This window comes from Anastrepha ludens, chromosome 3 (genome assembly GCF_028408465.1).
Source record: "Anastrepha ludens isolate Willacy chromosome 3, idAnaLude1.1, whole genome shotgun sequence".
Lineage (NCBI taxonomy): Eukaryota > Metazoa > Arthropoda > Insecta > Diptera > Tephritidae > Anastrepha > Anastrepha ludens.
Genome location: NC_071499.1, coordinates 132,357,238 through 132,374,820, shown reverse-complemented (window position 1 = coordinate 132,374,820; position 17,583 = coordinate 132,357,238). Strand labels below are relative to the sequence as shown.

At 40.1% G+C, this 17,583-nt stretch overlaps 1 protein-coding gene across 6 annotated transcripts in view; it reads left to right on the top strand.

Annotated features, from left to right (window-relative positions):
• Positions 1–17,484, top strand: part of LOC128859321 (inositol-trisphosphate 3-kinase A-like) — a 45,859-nt gene extending 28,375 nt beyond the window's left edge. The window contains exons 2-6 of one of the 6 annotated variants that reach the window (XM_054096266.1): positions 486–1,532; positions 15,146–15,395; positions 15,678–15,946; positions 16,028–16,138; positions 16,204–17,484. In XM_054096266.1, the coding sequence (XP_053952241.1) occupies positions 666–1,532; positions 15,146–15,395; positions 15,678–15,946; positions 16,028–16,138; positions 16,204–16,764 (2,058 nt within the window). In that variant the 5' untranslated portion in view covers positions 486–665 and the 3' untranslated portion in view covers positions 16,765–17,484. Of the gene's footprint in view, positions 1–443; positions 1,533–7,174; positions 7,555–11,223; positions 11,522–15,145; positions 15,396–15,677; positions 15,947–16,027; positions 16,139–16,203 lie in introns of those variants that run through there. The other 5 variants (XM_054096265.1, XM_054096264.1, XM_054096268.1 and 2 more) reach the window with 5 other exon arrangements.
• The last annotated feature ends 99 nt before the right edge of the window (positions 17,485–17,583 follow it).

The following is a 17,583-nucleotide window of genomic DNA, read 5'->3' as shown; positions in this document are numbered from 1 at the left end:
AGTTGCACTTTTTCCTATATTTCATTTGCCCTGATAAATGTGTATGCATGTGTATATATGGCTATGAATGTAGTAAATTATTGCCATTTGACTCACTGGCGATTAATAATACACGCACACTCACATGCAACTGCTGACTTTCCAACACCCTTTTGACGTTCGTTGTGCTTATCAGCCCTGGCAGAAAGTCTTCTCATGTTCTGAGTGAGACACTGTTAGATAAATAATTGTTGTGAGTATGCAAATGATTTGCGTCGATTGTGTGCGCCGTCAGTGCCTTTCCAATGCAAAATATTTGCTCTGCTCGGTAGACAGCAGCGCTTAAATTGTAAAAACCCGAAAATTGTTTTCCCAGTAAAACTCGTGAGCCGCCGTGCGTTTGAGTAATGAAAAAATTATCCGTGAATTCTGAATTCTGAACAATTCCGATTTTCATTCATTAGCACTTCAGCAGAGCAACGCAACAGTACAGTATTTTAAGATAGTAAACGTACGATGGAGTAAGGACGTTGAATTTGGGCAAAGAGTCGGTGTTGTTTTTTAGCTATGAACTAACGACTATTCAAAAATATTTTTGAAAATATAAACGGGTCGGTGAACTGAAGACAAAAGTGAGGTAGAGTGAAATCAGTGAGCGATTTTGGTGCGCGCGTGTGTGTGTGACAATGTCTTTGTGCGCTTATCCGCAAGTACGCATTTACGAGGATTTCGATAAAATGAGCGCCAAAGAAGTCTACTACAACGAAGCCGGTAACAAAGTCACCGTCAAGCTGTTGCACTTTCCCGACGTGCCGCCCGAGGAGGTGGACAACATTAAATTTGACGATGACGAATATGCCGAAGAGGCCGTCGAATTGGATCATTCCCTTTGCAAGGAGTGCTGTGTAGGCGAAGATGGTGTTGACATTAGCAGAAACTTGGTGAATGGGCTGCCACACTTGAAAACACCCTTTAACACTTTAGAGAATGATGATGAAGAGGAGGAAGACGACGATGCTGAAGTGGAGGGTGAGGGCACGCCATATGATGAAACCGTTGAGCGCGAGGCGGATGAGCAGTCACGTCCACATTCACCAGCATTGCCAATTGCTTTGCAGTCCCACTTGCATCATCCATACCACCACCATTACCATCAACACAATGATCAGACGCTTGCTCACTCAGTGCCAGCCAAAAAGAGCTATCGCAAAAAGGCCGTTAGCAATCAGATACATTCGCGTAAATACAGTCTCGCCTTTGCACAGGCGCATGGTCTGCCCATTACTGCGCCGCCCACTATAATGGTGCCGCCACGTTCTCCCGCCGCCAATGAATTCGGTGGTTGTGCACTGCGACGTCAGTTACAACTGCAGCGTCGTTCACCATCGCCACAGCAAAACTTGTGCCCCGGCTATACGCAATACTCCAAGTCGTTTCTCGAAGTGCCGCTGCCGCGTGACTACGGCTACGCTTCCAGCGATGATTTGAGCTCCGAATGGGACTCCGATGTGCCGGTGGCATCAGTGGGTCGTAGCCAGACGCAATTGAAAAAGGTGAGTGTGTAGATTTGTAAAAGGTGAAGTTGGAAGAGTTAGAAGCAAGGCAAGTGGAGGAGTCCAATATCAGATATTACTTAAGTGAACATTTCTGAGTGTGACTCGAGTACGGCTTTGCCCTAGATATGTGAAAGGAACGTGGGCGTAACACGTCATTTGTGGCCTTTGAAGGTTTTTAGCACGCTGATTGCCGCCAATTGTGTGGTCACGATTTTTCAGGAGCGCTTTGCCAACAGTTGCGCCCACAGCTTCATCTGAACTAGCGGCGGTTGATTCAGCAGAGGTTTGCGGATTTTTGTGATGCCATTTATACTTATCGACATATATTTAAATGTTTTAATGGCATCCAAATATTTAATTTTCGTATTTTTTTGTGACCTCAACTTGAGAGGTTTAATAATAAAACGGCAAATTTAATTATTCCTATTATTCGACGTCAGTTAGAAGTCACTCTTGACTGTGCCTGGTCAACGTTTTATTTTATATTTGCTTTTTTGCAACTTGCTTTCTGCCCACTTTAAAAATTAGTAAAAGACAAGAGCTGAAATATTTTGTGGTAATATGTGAACCCACTGACGGTGTTTGTACGAACTTCATAAATTTTTGTTAATAGTCCGTATGCCTACTTTTAACAAATTTCCTTTGGTTTAATTTTCTGGATAAAAGCCTTACCACTCAAAGGAGTTCGAAATTTTAGACTTGAAAAATGGTCAACTACTTCTACTCCTTCTTGAAGTGATTTTGGCCGAGCTTAACAAAGCGCGCCAGTCGCTTCCTTTTCATGCTAACCGGCGCCAGTTGGATGGACAGGAGGTCTTCTTCTATCTCCGCTACCACCAGCAGGTACCACAATGGATACTTTTAGAGGAGGAGCGCTTGTTTCCATTCGTACGACATGACCCAGCCAACGAAGCCGCTGGATCTTTATTCGCCGCACGGTATCGCCATAAACCTCATACAGTTCATCATTCCATTGCCTGCGATACTCGTCGTCGCCAACGTGCAAAGGTCCGAAAGTCTTCCGCAGAGTTTTTCTCTCAAACACTCCAAAGGACAGCTCATCGTTCAAGCTTCTGCGCCATGCCATGCAATGCCATAGGGCATGATGAGGGACTTATAAAGTGTTAGTTTTCTTCGTCGAGAGACGACTTTACTACTCAATTCCCAACTTAGTCGAAGGTAGTACTTGTTGACAAGAGAAATTCCCTATGTGATTTGAAGGCTGGCATTATTGTCGGTTTTAGGGCTGATTCCTAAATAAAATAAGACTCTCACTACTTCAAAATCTTAACTGCCTATAGTAAGGTGGCTGCCGATATGCGAGTGGACCGACTGTTTGTTTGATGGCAGGAGGTACTTCGTCTTGCCTTCGTTCGCCACATACCCATTCGCAAAGCTTTCCTATGCTGCTTTAAAAGGCAGAACTAAGAGCGCCGTTTTAAGGCTCATGAGGTTAATATCATCGGCATACGCCAGCAAATCTACGCTCTTATAATAAATGTTGCCTTTGCGTTCAACTATTTGCTTCGTGGAAATTTCCATTACTCAGATATTCGCCTAATATCATTCCAGCAAATTTTATTCAGCAGTGCGAATACCTTTTCCCTCATTAATTCTTTTCATGTTTATGGTTTTGCTCTATATACACTATACACATTTTACAGAAATTCTTTCTCATACGAAACTTTGTACATTTATTAACCGACATTTCGCCACGCGCCTTTTTATAATCAAAATTCAGAGCTTTTTCCCCAATAACGTGCTCCATGATCCGCTTACGCTGAGCGAGTGTCTGTTTTCCACCACGTCTACCAACTCCTCATTCTGTTTTTAAGCTGTTGCGAACCTCATATGAATTAAAGATCAGTGGGCGTGTTGTATGAAATTCTTCAGTGAAATACGCCGCAGAATCTAAAATACAATTATCTGCTCATATATGCACGAGTGTTTCGAAGTCGCTGCCACAGCACTGATCAACTAGTTTGCATGAGCAAAGGCATAAAACGCGAGAGTCAAATCAATAAATATTAGTAGTGACGTCTTTACAGCCCAGCGAAAAATGTTAGTAAGCAGCTAAAGGAGGGGAAAAGAGAAGTTGTTTATTTAGTCTGTGGGCTTTTTACAAGAGCAAAAAAATTCAAAAGTGCCGAAAAAGTATAGAAAAAATTCCATTCAAATCCATTGTTCATATTTTTCGAAATATATTTCTTCTGTTTTATAGCTTCATTACATACTTCGGGATTGCGATGCTATTTGGACTTACTAAAATCGGTTGTAAGTGTGCACTGTGTTCAAAAACTTGAATATTTGTCTGTTTTATTTATTCATATCAATTACACATCGGTCCTTCTGAACTTTGTGCTTGCACTGCAATCCCAGACGTCTGTGCTTTCGTTGCTTAATTATCAATCTAATCTAAATCAGCTGTTTCCACAACACTCGTATTAATATCGATCTTCTAAAGGTCAATCTTTATATCTTCCTGTACACTCGTCGTCCACGCTTTAGTATTTTACATGGCGCTATGATAGGAAACTTTATTCCGCGGCAGTTTAGTGCAAAACCACTTTTTTGCGAATCGGGGAGAGTTCATTGAGTCGATAATTGTATAATTTTTCATGGGACCAGATCGCGCTTAGTAGCTGTTGATAGATTTTTGCATTAATCGTTCTCGCGTATCTTTTGATGCTAGTTTTTCTACTTCTGAACTATATTTTTGAATTTGCTTTCTTTTATGTCGGAGTGCGGTATGCAATCTGATATGCGCTCGAGTAAATGTTGGCCTTTCGTTTATTTGAAGTCCAACAAACAAGTTAAAGTTAGATTTATTAAAGGCAATACACTTGGTTGTTTTCAGCAGTAGCTTCAGCAGCCCACCATCCCTCTCTGCTGCCAGTTAACCTACGCCCCTGTTGTCCAATTTTTTTCTCGTCCAATGTTATTTGTGCTCCATATTTGCATAGACTTTCATTCCATATTTTATACGCTTATTATGACGTCTGTATTTCGCTGCTCATTTATGATTCAACTTGACAATTGCGATCTAGAGACAACAGCTTGTTATGACGCCTCAACTCAAAGGTAACAACACGCGCGCAGCAACAACTATTGTGCAAAATACAAAACAAAAAAACAACAATTAAAGTGCAACGCTGCACTACCACATAATGCGCCTTTCACATTGGCTACAGCGCGTTGAGCTGAGCTTTGGCAAGACTTGTAGGTTGTTTTGTTGGTGTACAATTACACAGTGAAATGAGTACAAGTACTCTTACAGCAGAAAAGAAAACAATTCAAAGATGAAATTTATTAAAAGAAACACATTTTACAAGCGGTACGAGCATATTGGCAAACATGAACCCACTTGGTTGGAAGCAAAAAAAAGACAAACAACATCCGAGTAATGATTTATTATGCGGATTAAGCCAAAAACGGTAAATCGCGTGGTATGTCGGTGTCACGTACATTATACATTGTTTTGACACGACAGTTGAGATACCCGTGTTTACCCCTTCAAATGATGGCAAGAGTAACTGATGAACGGATGCAGGTTTCAGGCAAACATCATGCAAGATGCCTACATTCATTTGCGCTGAGGAGTCAAGGTGAGCGCGATAATCGTTAAGGAGTGTTGAAACAGGGTGCTTGCGTAGATGCACTGCGCTTCGCTCTGACCATTTAAGATTAATTTGAACATTAAGCAACAGCTTAAATTGCGTTAGTTGTTATTGTAAAATGTGATTAGAGGTTGGCTTTTGGTTGAACGATGACAGCATGGGAGGCAAGACACAATTTTCTGACTGACACTCGGTAGCGTGCGGGCTCGAGATCCAATGTGGGTATGAAACACTAAATGATGGAAAGCGTTTCTATTAACGATCGTTAGGAGGATCTGTTTCAAGTCAAAAACGCCCTCGGAGGTTTTATTAGGTTTTTATTACTTTGCTGTTAAGATTATTAGAATTTATTTTATTGACATATATGATTCATTATTTATATTACATGAGTTTTCAAAAATAAAGTCAAAGTACTATAAAATTTGCCACGAATCATCCAATAACATTATGAAAATTTTTTATCACTTTTTTCAATTATAATTTTTTTAATGAAAATTGTAAAGTTTTGACTTTCCATTTTCTAGATGTTTTAAGTGACTTGCATACAAAATTTTTCATGTTGGCGTTAGGAGGACATTATATAGTTCCAAAGCACCTCTTGTTAGAACGCTGTCTGACATTAACTATCTCGCCTCCCTTTTGGATCTAGACTTTTCCAGGGCGAAACATGTATTTAATACCCAATTAAAAAATTTCTTCCTTTGTAAGAATTCTAAATAATTACCTAGTATATTTTGTTAATTTAGTTTCCTAAGCTTTAATTTTGTTAACTACTTCTATATAAATAGGTACTCTTAGTCTGTAAGAAACTTTGTATTTCTTGACTTACTAAAATAAATAATCCTCCTCTGTAAGTTATAAGAAATTTTACCTTTTTCTTTTACTCATTACAATTGAAGCTAGTTAATTATAAGTTTCATTTTACTTTGATTAATTAATTTAGCATTAATCTGTTTTCATAGTCTGTAAGAAATACTGTATTTTTTAGACTATTAATTGAATTCAATAAATAAATAAAATTTTTAGCTGATAGCATTAAAATTCATAGAGTTATAGACACCAAAGCCTTGCGACGCAGTTTTCTTAAATTTGATATTTTCGTACTTTGAATAACATTTTTGCATAAAAACTTATGCTGAGTTACAAAATTCCTTAATCTACGCGCGTTTGCCCTTTGAAGGACGTCATTTATATTAGTTCAGATATTTCGCAAGCCAGAAAAGTTATTGGCATTTGAACCGGATTGTTCACGTTATTTGGTTTTTATATTTTTGCATTTTTCTCAAAATAATATTGAGTTTACTTCAAAAGGTTCAGCGGCCAGATTATCTACACAAACATTTCGGAAATACACAGCATCTCTTGTGCGCTTTCAAAGTTTAATCTTTAACGCCTCAGTCTGTTTCTTGATTTTTTTATCACTCCACCAGTTGTGAAAGCCCCACATGTGGGTGTGAATGTGTGTGTGTATGCATGTGCAACGTTGGATTTTCCAGCTGCATTATGAATTATTCGCTCAACTTGAGACACACACACAGCCAAAGCGGCAAATAGAGTGGAAACAGCGTTTTGTTTGCTGCTAAAACGTCAACGACGTCATTAAAACGTCCAACTAGTGTGCATGTGTATGTGTGTGTGAGCAGTTCGCACTACCTAACAGTCCGACAAGTGAAAAGCAACCGTAATAAGTCAGTGAAGAATGTTGTAGATATGGTCTGTGTTGTATATATGCAAATCCAGGGAGCAGCAACAAGCTGCTCGGCAAGTGTCAAGCGGCCAGCGGTAAGCGGCAAGCGACTGCTGGCTTGCGGCAGGAGGAAGGCGTCGGTGAGCAGCGTGCAGCAATGAATGCCGTAATATTCGTAACAATTATCATAATGAATTATTTTCATTTTTTCTGTAGTTTTCTGCTGCTGTTTGCCATATTAATTTTTGTTTTTTCTGTTTTCTGTGTTTTAAATATATTATATTTTTAAATGAAACAACCGCAACCAACGTCGAGCATTTGGGGCAGTTGGCTGTGAGACGAACGCTTGGTTGGCTGCTTGCTTAAAGTTTTATCCACGCGTCCGCTGGTTAGTAGCGTTTCTCGAGCGTTTAGCAGCACACTTGGCCAACGGATGTTAGCGCATTAAGAAAATTGCTGGAAAAATATAAACGAAAACAATTTGGCGGTTAATTTAAATTAATGAGTTTTCCAAGAGAACAGTTCGCCACTTAGTTGTGTTGAAATATTTCGATAAATCGGTGGCTGCATGTCTTTCCAGCAGGCGTGCTGCGTGTTGTTTTTCTTGTCGTTCGTGCGTGGCCGCCTTAGGAGTGGCAAATATGTATTGAATTCGGTGCTGTTGACTAAAAAGTTAACGACATGTGGCCTGTACGAGACGCCAGAGAAGTTTGAGGTGGGTGTTTTTTAAGTAAATAATCCATTAGAAAAGCGTAAGCTGAGCTCAATGGCTTGGTTCGAAAGTTGAGTAGCTCCGATAAAGCAGTTCTGACTCTCAACTTGAAGTTCTGACTCTTGTATGAAGCGAAGAGTTGTTGCTTATTTTGATGGGAAGTGTCAGTTCGCACTCAACGCTGATATAATCGCCTCTTGTAATACGACCTTTTGCAGTCCAGTGCTCCGCATTAACTTTCTTTCTATATCAACCAAAGAATTTTTGAGAATTCTCGTCACTAAGATTTTCAGTTAGAAATATGAGTTTCATAATTTTTCCGAGGTTTGTTCAAAACAAGCACGAACATTTTTTTTTCTTTTTTCTTTAATTTTTGTTACAATCATTCTTTAATAACAGATTGGGAAAGGTATAGACGAGAGTTCTTTCAGCAAATTTCCGTGTATCGCACCAAACGGAGGCAAGAATTAGTCAATAACAAAATTTCTAAGAATTTGACAAAATTCGGTCTCGAGGAGAAATATATCCAAAACAAAGGTAGGAAAATGCAAAGTCTCAAGGAATTAAAAAAAAAAAAAAAAATGGAAAATTCCGATTTATTTATACCTTTTGCTAAGTAAATTAGCACAAAATTCCTTGTTAACTTTTTTAATTAAACTTTTTGTTTGTGTATTGTGTGAGCGCGTGTTTGTCACAGCTGTTTCCAAGTAAACTTTTATCCAGTTTATTCTCCCTTGCATGATTTTTGGGCACGTGAACTGAACTATTGACTAAAACAATTTTCTCGTTATGGTAATTTTCGCTTAGGAATTAGTTATAGGCCAGCTGTTGTTGTAGCAACATAACAGATACGGGGAATGCGGCTGTAGTGAAAGTTGTATGTCATTTCAGCTGAGGTTTAGGATTGGCTCTACCTTTATACGTTCTGGACCACTTTGACTGCCGCATTCCCGTTTGGGCTCTCCAGTACTCGATTAGGCCTCGTTGTTCCCGCTCACGCAGAAAGACACTTTTGAAGCTGTTATACGAAAGTTGTGTTTGCACCCTTTTTCGCTAAAGTGTCCGCAATTACATTCCCTTCGTGCCCCTCAGGTCACGGTACCCACATCAGAGTAACAAAGTTTCTTAATGCTAATGGGTGGAGAATCTTAAAACATTCCCAGACAAACCTTGATTGGAATGAGCGATTTTAGATCTGCTTGACTGGCATTCTCTGGCACAGAGCTCTAAGGCGTGTACCTCCGAGTGAAAAATGGAGGTCAACAAGCACACAAAAATGTCTAAAGCAGGCAAAAGATCTGCTTTGTTCTGATGTTCTGAGCTTGTCTAGAAACAATACATACAATTTTACCACTTTTCACATTTGAACTCTTTGCAAAGAAAATCGCTCTGCCGAATTCGTGCTACCTGCGCAGTGAGACAATTTTATACATGAAACTTTATTAATATCATCCTTGAGGCTCAACTGCATCAATTATAATTATATAAAGGATTGGGAAACCCGGATTGGGAAAGATCCTTAAATGGAATAAAACAATTTGAATTTTTTTTATTTCAAACGGCCAAGTATGCCAAATATAACTATTGGAAAGGCTGATATAAATTTGTATTGGAGGGACTTTGTATTTGGAGGACTGTGATTCTCGGCGGAAGAAATATGTTTTGAGTTAGCTTTAGAGGGGGAAAAAACATAAAATAAACGCATATTGACACAAGTGATCGGTTAGATTTTATGTGCAAGTGGGAACAATTTTTGAATGCCTTTTACCTGAGAGTGATTAGAAACGATTTTTAGGGCACACGGCCATAAAAGTTCACTATTTCTGAAGCATCTTTTGTGGGTAGCAAGCAAATATTCCTTTTGGATGAGCCAATGTGAGAAGTTAGTGGGGACTGCAGCTGCTGCCAAACTTTTGAAGTGACTCGAAGAGTGCATAAATCTGGGAGGGAGCGACTCGTTTGCTTACGTATACTTTACTACTGCAAAACTACTACAAATGAGGGTACCGAAAAAGTTTGGTATGAGCGCGGCACAAACCGACAAATCATTGCGGCGCCACATATTCAGAAATTGAAGTTATCTACGCTTCTATTATTTATTCGTGAAACGATGAGATTTCAGCTGCATCAAACAAACAAGCAGAAGGCATTCCACGTTTTTATTACACAAATATTATTTTCGTTTCAGTACGCAAAGATTGAAGCTCTAAAGCAAATACTGAAGTACTTTGAGGCAAATACCGCTAAATAATTATACTCTGGCGCAGTGTTCTTTTTTGGGCATTTCGAAATGTTTTTTAGTCTGTTTACATAGAAACATATGTGCTTGTATGTGTATTGCTACTCACTTGTAGGCCAGGCCTTTCAAGCAGTACGCGCACAAGCACACATACTTTTATTAAGTAGTATATTTTGAAATAATCTGTTTACACCCACCGCAGTTGCCGATAAATGGTTGTATACAAACAAACGAAATGTTTTGCGTCACTCTTCACATTTGACTTAGAAAAAATACGACCGCTTCTGGGCGCAAAGGGCAGAAAGTGTGGAAAACATGTGATTGCCAGCGAGGCGTTTGGTGGTCTGAAGCGAAGCTTGACTATGTTAGCTTGACAACAGCATGCCGTGTGACATATTTATGAATGTACACTTGTGCTCACATAATAAGCCATTTTAACTTTCTACAATATTCGCAATATTATTCATGGTAACTTTTTCTTTATTTTTTTTTTTTTTTAATGTAGTTTATTTTACTTGTACGAGTATAAGGAAACCTTTACAAATCAAATCTCCAAACTTAATGCAAAATTCATGAAAATGTAGTAAATTTCAAAGAAATTGTAATTAAAACTTTCAACGTTTTAATCAGAGTTTTTAGAAAACTTCTGGGTACGCAGTTCTATGGCCCATTAAATTTCAGTGAAATGAACTGCAAGTCGTGAAGTCGCTCAAAAATCGTGTTGATTTTTGACAATTTTTTTTTAATATGATGTTGAAAATTTTCTTCCTTATAAAAGACATGTACGGAAGGAAGTCTTATTCAGAATTTCTAAACATTCAGATGGTGAAAATTTTGATGAAAATATCTTTTGGTTAAATTTTTGTGAATTTTGTACAAAGTGTGAAATTTTGGTTTATAAGATTTTTGTTATGCATTGAACTATATTTTTATAAAAAATGAACGAAAAAAAAGCATGAAAAATATTCCGAATAAATTAAAAATTTATAGTGTCTAAATTATGTGAGCGCAAGTGTATGTATGTATTCATTTTATGCAATTCCCAGGTTCTTGGAATGCCATGAAATCACAAATAGCAGAGCGAATGCTGGTTAGCTGATTTTTTATTTTGCTTGTAGCAGCAGTTGCTGCGTAAGAAAATATCAATTAAATTATCAAAATTTAAGAATTCGCGCACGCCACTTAAACAACTATTTTTAACGAATCCTCATAAAGTTTTACGAATATATTTCCCAACTTACTTTATTTGCTTATACTCCATAATAAATTTGTAAAGTTATCTGCTCAACATAAATAAAGACTAATACGTCTATTATTTATTTATTTTCTTCTCATTGCAGGTAAATATGAAAATCCTTCAAGGCGCATTGACGCTGGTACAAATCACACCGCAGCTCATGTAAGTACCGCACAACGGGCTTACTCACTGATGACCGCTTTATTGACTGTCTCTCCGTCCAGCCGCTTACAGATACATAAACAAATATACAGTCAATTTTATACACATTTATTTAAAATTGCCCGCCTAACTCAAAAGTCACATTTTTTTAAATCTCTCGACGCAATTGAAACCAATTTGTACAATTTATTAGCGCCAGCAGTTAAAATAGAATATTCGCATATGCGCGTAAAAGCTCCGTTTTTTCCGCCAGCCGTTATCATTTTATGAGCCTTCGCCGCCGCTCGCACTTTGTGTGGCTGCCAACGAATTCAGCGGCGTCCTCTGGCAAGGTGCGTTCGTACAAAAACAAAGCATTTATGTGTTTAATAAATTTCGCGTATACCTACTTTTCAAAAACGGCACCAATAATTTATAAGTACAATACATACACAACACTACACACTTATGTATGTAGGTATAGGGGTTTCTAATAGGGAGGAGTCGATGCTGAGAGGTTGCGGCGGCGTTTGTCAAACTGTTATTTCTTATTCAGCCACTGATGCGAAATCACCAAGTTCGGGCGATTTGAGGCGATAGACTTTTTCGTATTTTTTGAAGCCGCAGCCATGCCCTCAAAATCAATATAACCTTGGCCATTGCGAATTCAAGTTCAGACGAACCTATGCAGTAGTCACTGAAAATTGGGCCTTTTGAAAGCGTGCCACAGTGAAAACCCGCGGAAGATGTCATATTTCGGGGGTCATTGAAAAAGTCCTTAGAAAATTGGGCGAAATGGTGATCGCTGCATCAAAAGCGCCTAGTGACTTTTTTATTTCCAAATTCAAAACAAAAAAAAAAAAATGGTTCATGTAAAATCTTACTTCGTAAATACCTTAAATAAGTTAGAAAGATTTGTAGAAATGGAAATTAAGTTGAAAAATAACATGAACAAAAATCTAAAAAATTTGTTTTTCTAAAGACTGATTGAGGTAGACCTCGCGTCTCACACATAGCTTACTTATTCCCTTTCCTCCTGCCCTTATTGGAGAACCCTATCTATGCAAGTGTAGGTGTGTGTGAGGAGATGAAAGACATAAGTGGGCTGCGATCAGGCAGCCAAGCCGTGGTCTTTATTCGCCATTTCCGGCTTAAAAGTGTGCAAAGATTATGTAATGATCGGCTGTGTGTATTAATAGACAATAGATTCAGCCGAAATCATCTGTTCGCTTTAGCAGATAAGCAGACCGGGTATCTCCAGGGCAAACTGAGGAGCTTTGGCGTAACTTCGTGACGCTGACTCAATGGGGGTTTTGCGCAGCATAATTCATTTAATATTAGGGCTTATACAATCTTGTCTATTTCTCAGCTGTTTTTTTTTTAACTTCCCTTAAAAAAATGTTGAAGGAGTCTAAGTTAGATTTAGCGAATTCTAAGCCGCCCTTCTCCTTTGAACTCCACCGCCTAATAAAAAGTAGGTACCTTACATGAACGATGCGTGTCGCGGTAGAACTCCACTTTACAGTCCATCACCACTGCTGTTGTAATAGCGTGTTGCCTTTTGTTCCATCTAGAAGCTTATCCTTCACTCAAAATCTCAAGCTTTTAGCCCACATAACAGACCCGGGCTTCTGGAAGTCATTTATTTTTTATATTTTTTATTTCTGATGAAAGTGTTTGGCCACTCAATTGATTGGAACCACCAACAGTCTTCCATTTAGTCTGCCGCGCGTATATGAACGCGCGTCAAAGTAGCCCATTAAGTGGCGCCATAACTCAAATTCATTTGCGCTTGAACCAGCCGCTCCACCCTCTCCTAACGCCTACCCACCCACTCTTTATAAGCAAATAATAAACTCACCGACTTGCCAACACTCGAAGTCAATTTAATCAAGTCAACCGTTAACTGCAGCGCCAGCTTGTCCACTCAGCGCTTGCTGGCGGCCGCCTCTCTCCTCCCACTAATCAGCACTAATTTGCACGAGTGCATTTATTCATTTGCATAAATCTACAAACTTGTTGCGACAAGTTGTTTGCTGCTACTGACGTGTGCTTGGCTGTTGCACAAATGTCAAAAGTGCAATTGTATATTGGCGCCTGCAGCGACAGGTGGATTGCCAAGTGGCCTGCCATTTGTATGCAGTTACACGTTATTTACACCGGCAACACCTCACTTTGCGATCTTTGAAAATGTGCGACGTCGCTGACTGTTCATTTGCTTGTTTAGGTACCTGCTGCACACAGGCGATTGGGCTAATTGACTGCAGATCATTTTTTATATCCGCTGCACTGTGGTGTGTGACACACAAAGTGTAAGGTGGCAATTAAGTATCTACGTGAATACGGCAAGAACTCTCTACGGGACATAGTTTTATTAATAGCACCCTTGAGGTAGCAAAGATGTGTGATGGTAGCTCCTATCGGAACTTCACTGTTAATTGGTACGTCGGGAGACCGTTGTGGCAAGATTGTTCTCCTTTGGATATTCATTAAAAGCAAAACGAAGCGTTTGTCGTTCCAAACCGCGGGCAATGAAACAGAACCTGCGAAGCACTTTATCGTTTTTCTGGGCAATGTGATCAATAAGAATCGTCTTCGATTTTAAACCTGTGCAGGTTTTATTTAAAACGTTGTTTCAAGAGCCGACTTTTTGCTTGCTAGCCAAACCTTTTAGCGCTCTCGATATCTGCCTCATAAATCACTTGGCCACATTACCGCCCCACAGTTTAAGTATTTCTCCAGCGACGGGCGTTAATTGCCGTCGTGATGCCATCGTTTGAGGCGCGCTGTCTAACAAATAGGCTGTCGCAGGAAAATGGCGACAATGATACTGGCGACGGTGACATTGAAATTGCCTTCAAGTTCACTGGTTGCACAGCAAAAAATTGCATTCAATGAAGGCGTTGGCGCGCGTGAGCAGGCCAAACTATTTGTCTCAATGATACCGCTTTCTAATTAAAACAAATGAGATGGCGGCGACGCTTCGCGACAATGGCCACGCATATCAGCTGTGATGTTTATACCTGGCGGGTGGATGGAAATTAACAGCGCGCAGCGGCAGCGACAGCGGCGCTAGCTTTAAATTGTGTCGAGCTTGTGATACGTGCCGACGATGCGTCTCTGATAGCATCATTTTCTTAATTTTAGATTTCGCAAAGACTTTGTAGAAGTTCCGAACTGTAATTGACGTCAGCAAAGTCTGTGCTCATAGGGCAAAAGAGCGGCGCGGTGAGGCTATCAGGCGTAGGTGAAGCGTAGCGCGCGAATCGCATCCAAAGGTGTTGCGTTTTATTTACACGTTGATTGTACGATTTTTCATTCACACCCTCAGTCGGTCGTAGCTGGCCTTGCTGTGGCAGCGCAATTAAATTTATTTTGACAATTAGCGCGGCTTCACATCCACACACATATTCAGATACGAAGTACACAGATAAAGCGGGCAATAAAGTAATGCTTGGAAAAAATAAATGCAATGAGAAAAAGAATAGCAGGCAGTTTTTACCAAAATCACTACTCACTTCTTTTGTGACTACGAGATGTAAAGAAGTTGTTGTAAAATAATTAATTTGGCATGAAATCGTTTTTCAGTAATCGGCTTGGCTTGCGGCTGTCAGCCGTATTGGCTAGCGGACAACTAACTTAATTACCAAAAATGCAGATAAAATGTCGTTGGTTACATGGCGCGATAAATTGTCGTTGCCAAAATTACACAGCTCTTTAAGTTTGTTTTTACTATCAAGCCGGATACGCCGTGAGCTGATCGTTTTCAAGTACGCCAATTAGGGGAGTTGCTGCCACAGATCGATCAACGCACATTTGCCAGCTCTTTTTGGGCGGCTCCTGCGTAGTGATGGATGGCGGCACGCGTTGGTATGCCACTCACATGTCATGTCTTTATGCGATTCTATTTCACGATTTGTTGTTTCTCTATAACTTACTTTAGTTTTCGCCCTCTTTCTCTCTCTTCTCATTGACAGCCTTCTGGTTGGCGCAAGTTACGCAATATCGTGCAATGGACACCCTTTTTTCAAACCTACAAAAAACAGCGCTATCCCTGGGTCCAACTGGCCGGGCATCAAGGCAACTTCAAGGCCGGTCCTGAACAGGGCACCGTCTTGAAGAAGCTCTGCCCGAAAGAGGAGGACTGCTTTCGTGTGCTCATGAAGGATGTACTACGCCCATATGTGCCCGAATACAAGGGGCAGGTGACCAGCGAGGATGGTGAACGTAAGTGCAGTATATTGTACAATACCTAAAAAATATTTAAGTGAGTTGACAAAAGAGAGGAATCAGTGCAGTTCGCCTAAAGTGAGCCATACATTTTGTTAAAATATTGCTCGGCCCAAATTAAAATTCTGAGCCTAACGAAGGCGAGTGCTTTTTTCTCTGTGCCAAATTATCTTTCCCCCCTTCCTTAGTATTGATCTACTTAAATATGCAAATTTACTTCTTTGGACTCTTCAATTGAATTTGTATATTTATCTTTCCCTCTCTGTATCTTGTCCGTAGTATACTTGCAGCTGCAGGACTTACTGAGCGATTTCTATCAACCCTGTGTGATGGACTGCAAGATCGGTGTGCGCACTTATCTCGAGGAAGAGCTCTCCAAGGCCAAGGAGAAGCCGAAGTTGCGCAAGGATATGTATGAGAAAATGATACAGATTGATCCGGATGCGCCCAGCGAGGAGGAGCACAAGGCAAAGGGTGTGACCAAGCCGCGTTACATGGTCTGGCGCGAGACCATCTCGAGCACAGCAACACTCGGATTCCGTATAGAGGTAAGAGCGTCACAGAACATTCTACTTATGATGTCTTTATTTTTTTTTTTGTTTTACTTATCATTCTTTTGAACTTTGCAGGGCATTAAGAAGAGCGATGGCACCAGCACGAAGGATTTTAAGACAACAAAATCCCGTCAACAAATCAAGCAGGCCTTCCGCGAGTTCATCAATGGTTTTCAACATGCTATGGTAGGGCGTGGCAGCACCCATCTCTGCGTTTGCCTCTAATCTTCTTTTTTTTTTGCTCCTTGCAGCCCCGTTACATACAGCGCCTGCAGGCGATTCGTGCCACACTCGAATGCTCCGACTTCTTTCGCACACACGAAGTTATCGGTAGTTCGCTACTGTTTGTGCACGACCGCTATCAGGCCAGTGTCTGGCTAATTGATTTTGCCAAAACTATTGGCCTTCCCGATAATCAGCGGATCAATCACAGCCGCACCTGGACAGTGGGTAACCATGAGGATGGCTATCTGATTGGCATCAAAAATTTGCTTGAAATTTTTTGCGAACTCGATGCGGAAATGACCGCGGAGACATCGCTTACACCGTCATCGGCCTCGTCGTCGGCTTCCTTGTCGCCCAAGCGTAATCTAAGTGAATCTAACGCCGACGATACAGCATCTGGTAGCGCGGCAAGAGAGGGAGAAGTCATTTTGGAAGCGATTAAGCCTGCAAAGATGACGACTGCTGGAGAGAGCCAACTGACAGTGACTTCCAGCGAAGCGGCTGCTACTGAGCAAATACTGATCACCCAGACTGTGGGAGAACCGCCGTCGAAGGAACCAGAGCGTGATACGCAGGAAATACTCTAGAGCATTTCGAATAGGATCCGAATGCCAGCGAGAATCTTTATACAAGATTTAATTGCACTTAATGACCGCTCGATCGCTTCCAACTACTTTTTGCTAGAAATTTAAGAAATTATTGAATAATAAAAAATAGTTTAAGCTTGAAATGCAATTACTCGTAAGCACGCAAGACTGAACACATAGTAATTTATTGAGTTACATACATACATACTGTATTTTTAATAAGCCCACATAAATATCTACTAATACTTAAGTGAAAAAGAGAAGAGAACAACTATCCAATGATAGTCTAACGAAATTTTGCACAAAGTCACGTGGATTATCAAGGAAATAGGCTTGACTCACCAACTGCAATGCACAGATGAAACCCATGAACGCACAGCATTTGTAAGCGGAGCGGAGATTTCACTAGTGGAAATGTAGAATAAGGAAATTTTGATTAGTTTAAAAATATGCAACTATGGCTTCAAGCCATTCGAAGCACTACAATTTGTTGCAATAATTGCAGAAAGGAGTTATTCCATTGTGTGGTGGCGAGCTTAGGCGGCACAAAACGTTCGAGCATTCAATACGATTTTTTGTTTGTTTGTTAAATATCACATACGCATTATATACATCAATACAAATACATACATATGCACACACCCACTAGCTAATAGACTAAGCAATAATTGTAAAACTTTTTAACGAGGCAATGATTTCAATAAAAGAATTGCGAAACAATGCGAAATTATTTAAAATGGAAGAAAAAGAACGAAATCGGTCGCTGGGTTATGGATGGGTAAGTAAACATGTCCAGGGAAACTCAGCAAAAGGAGCAAA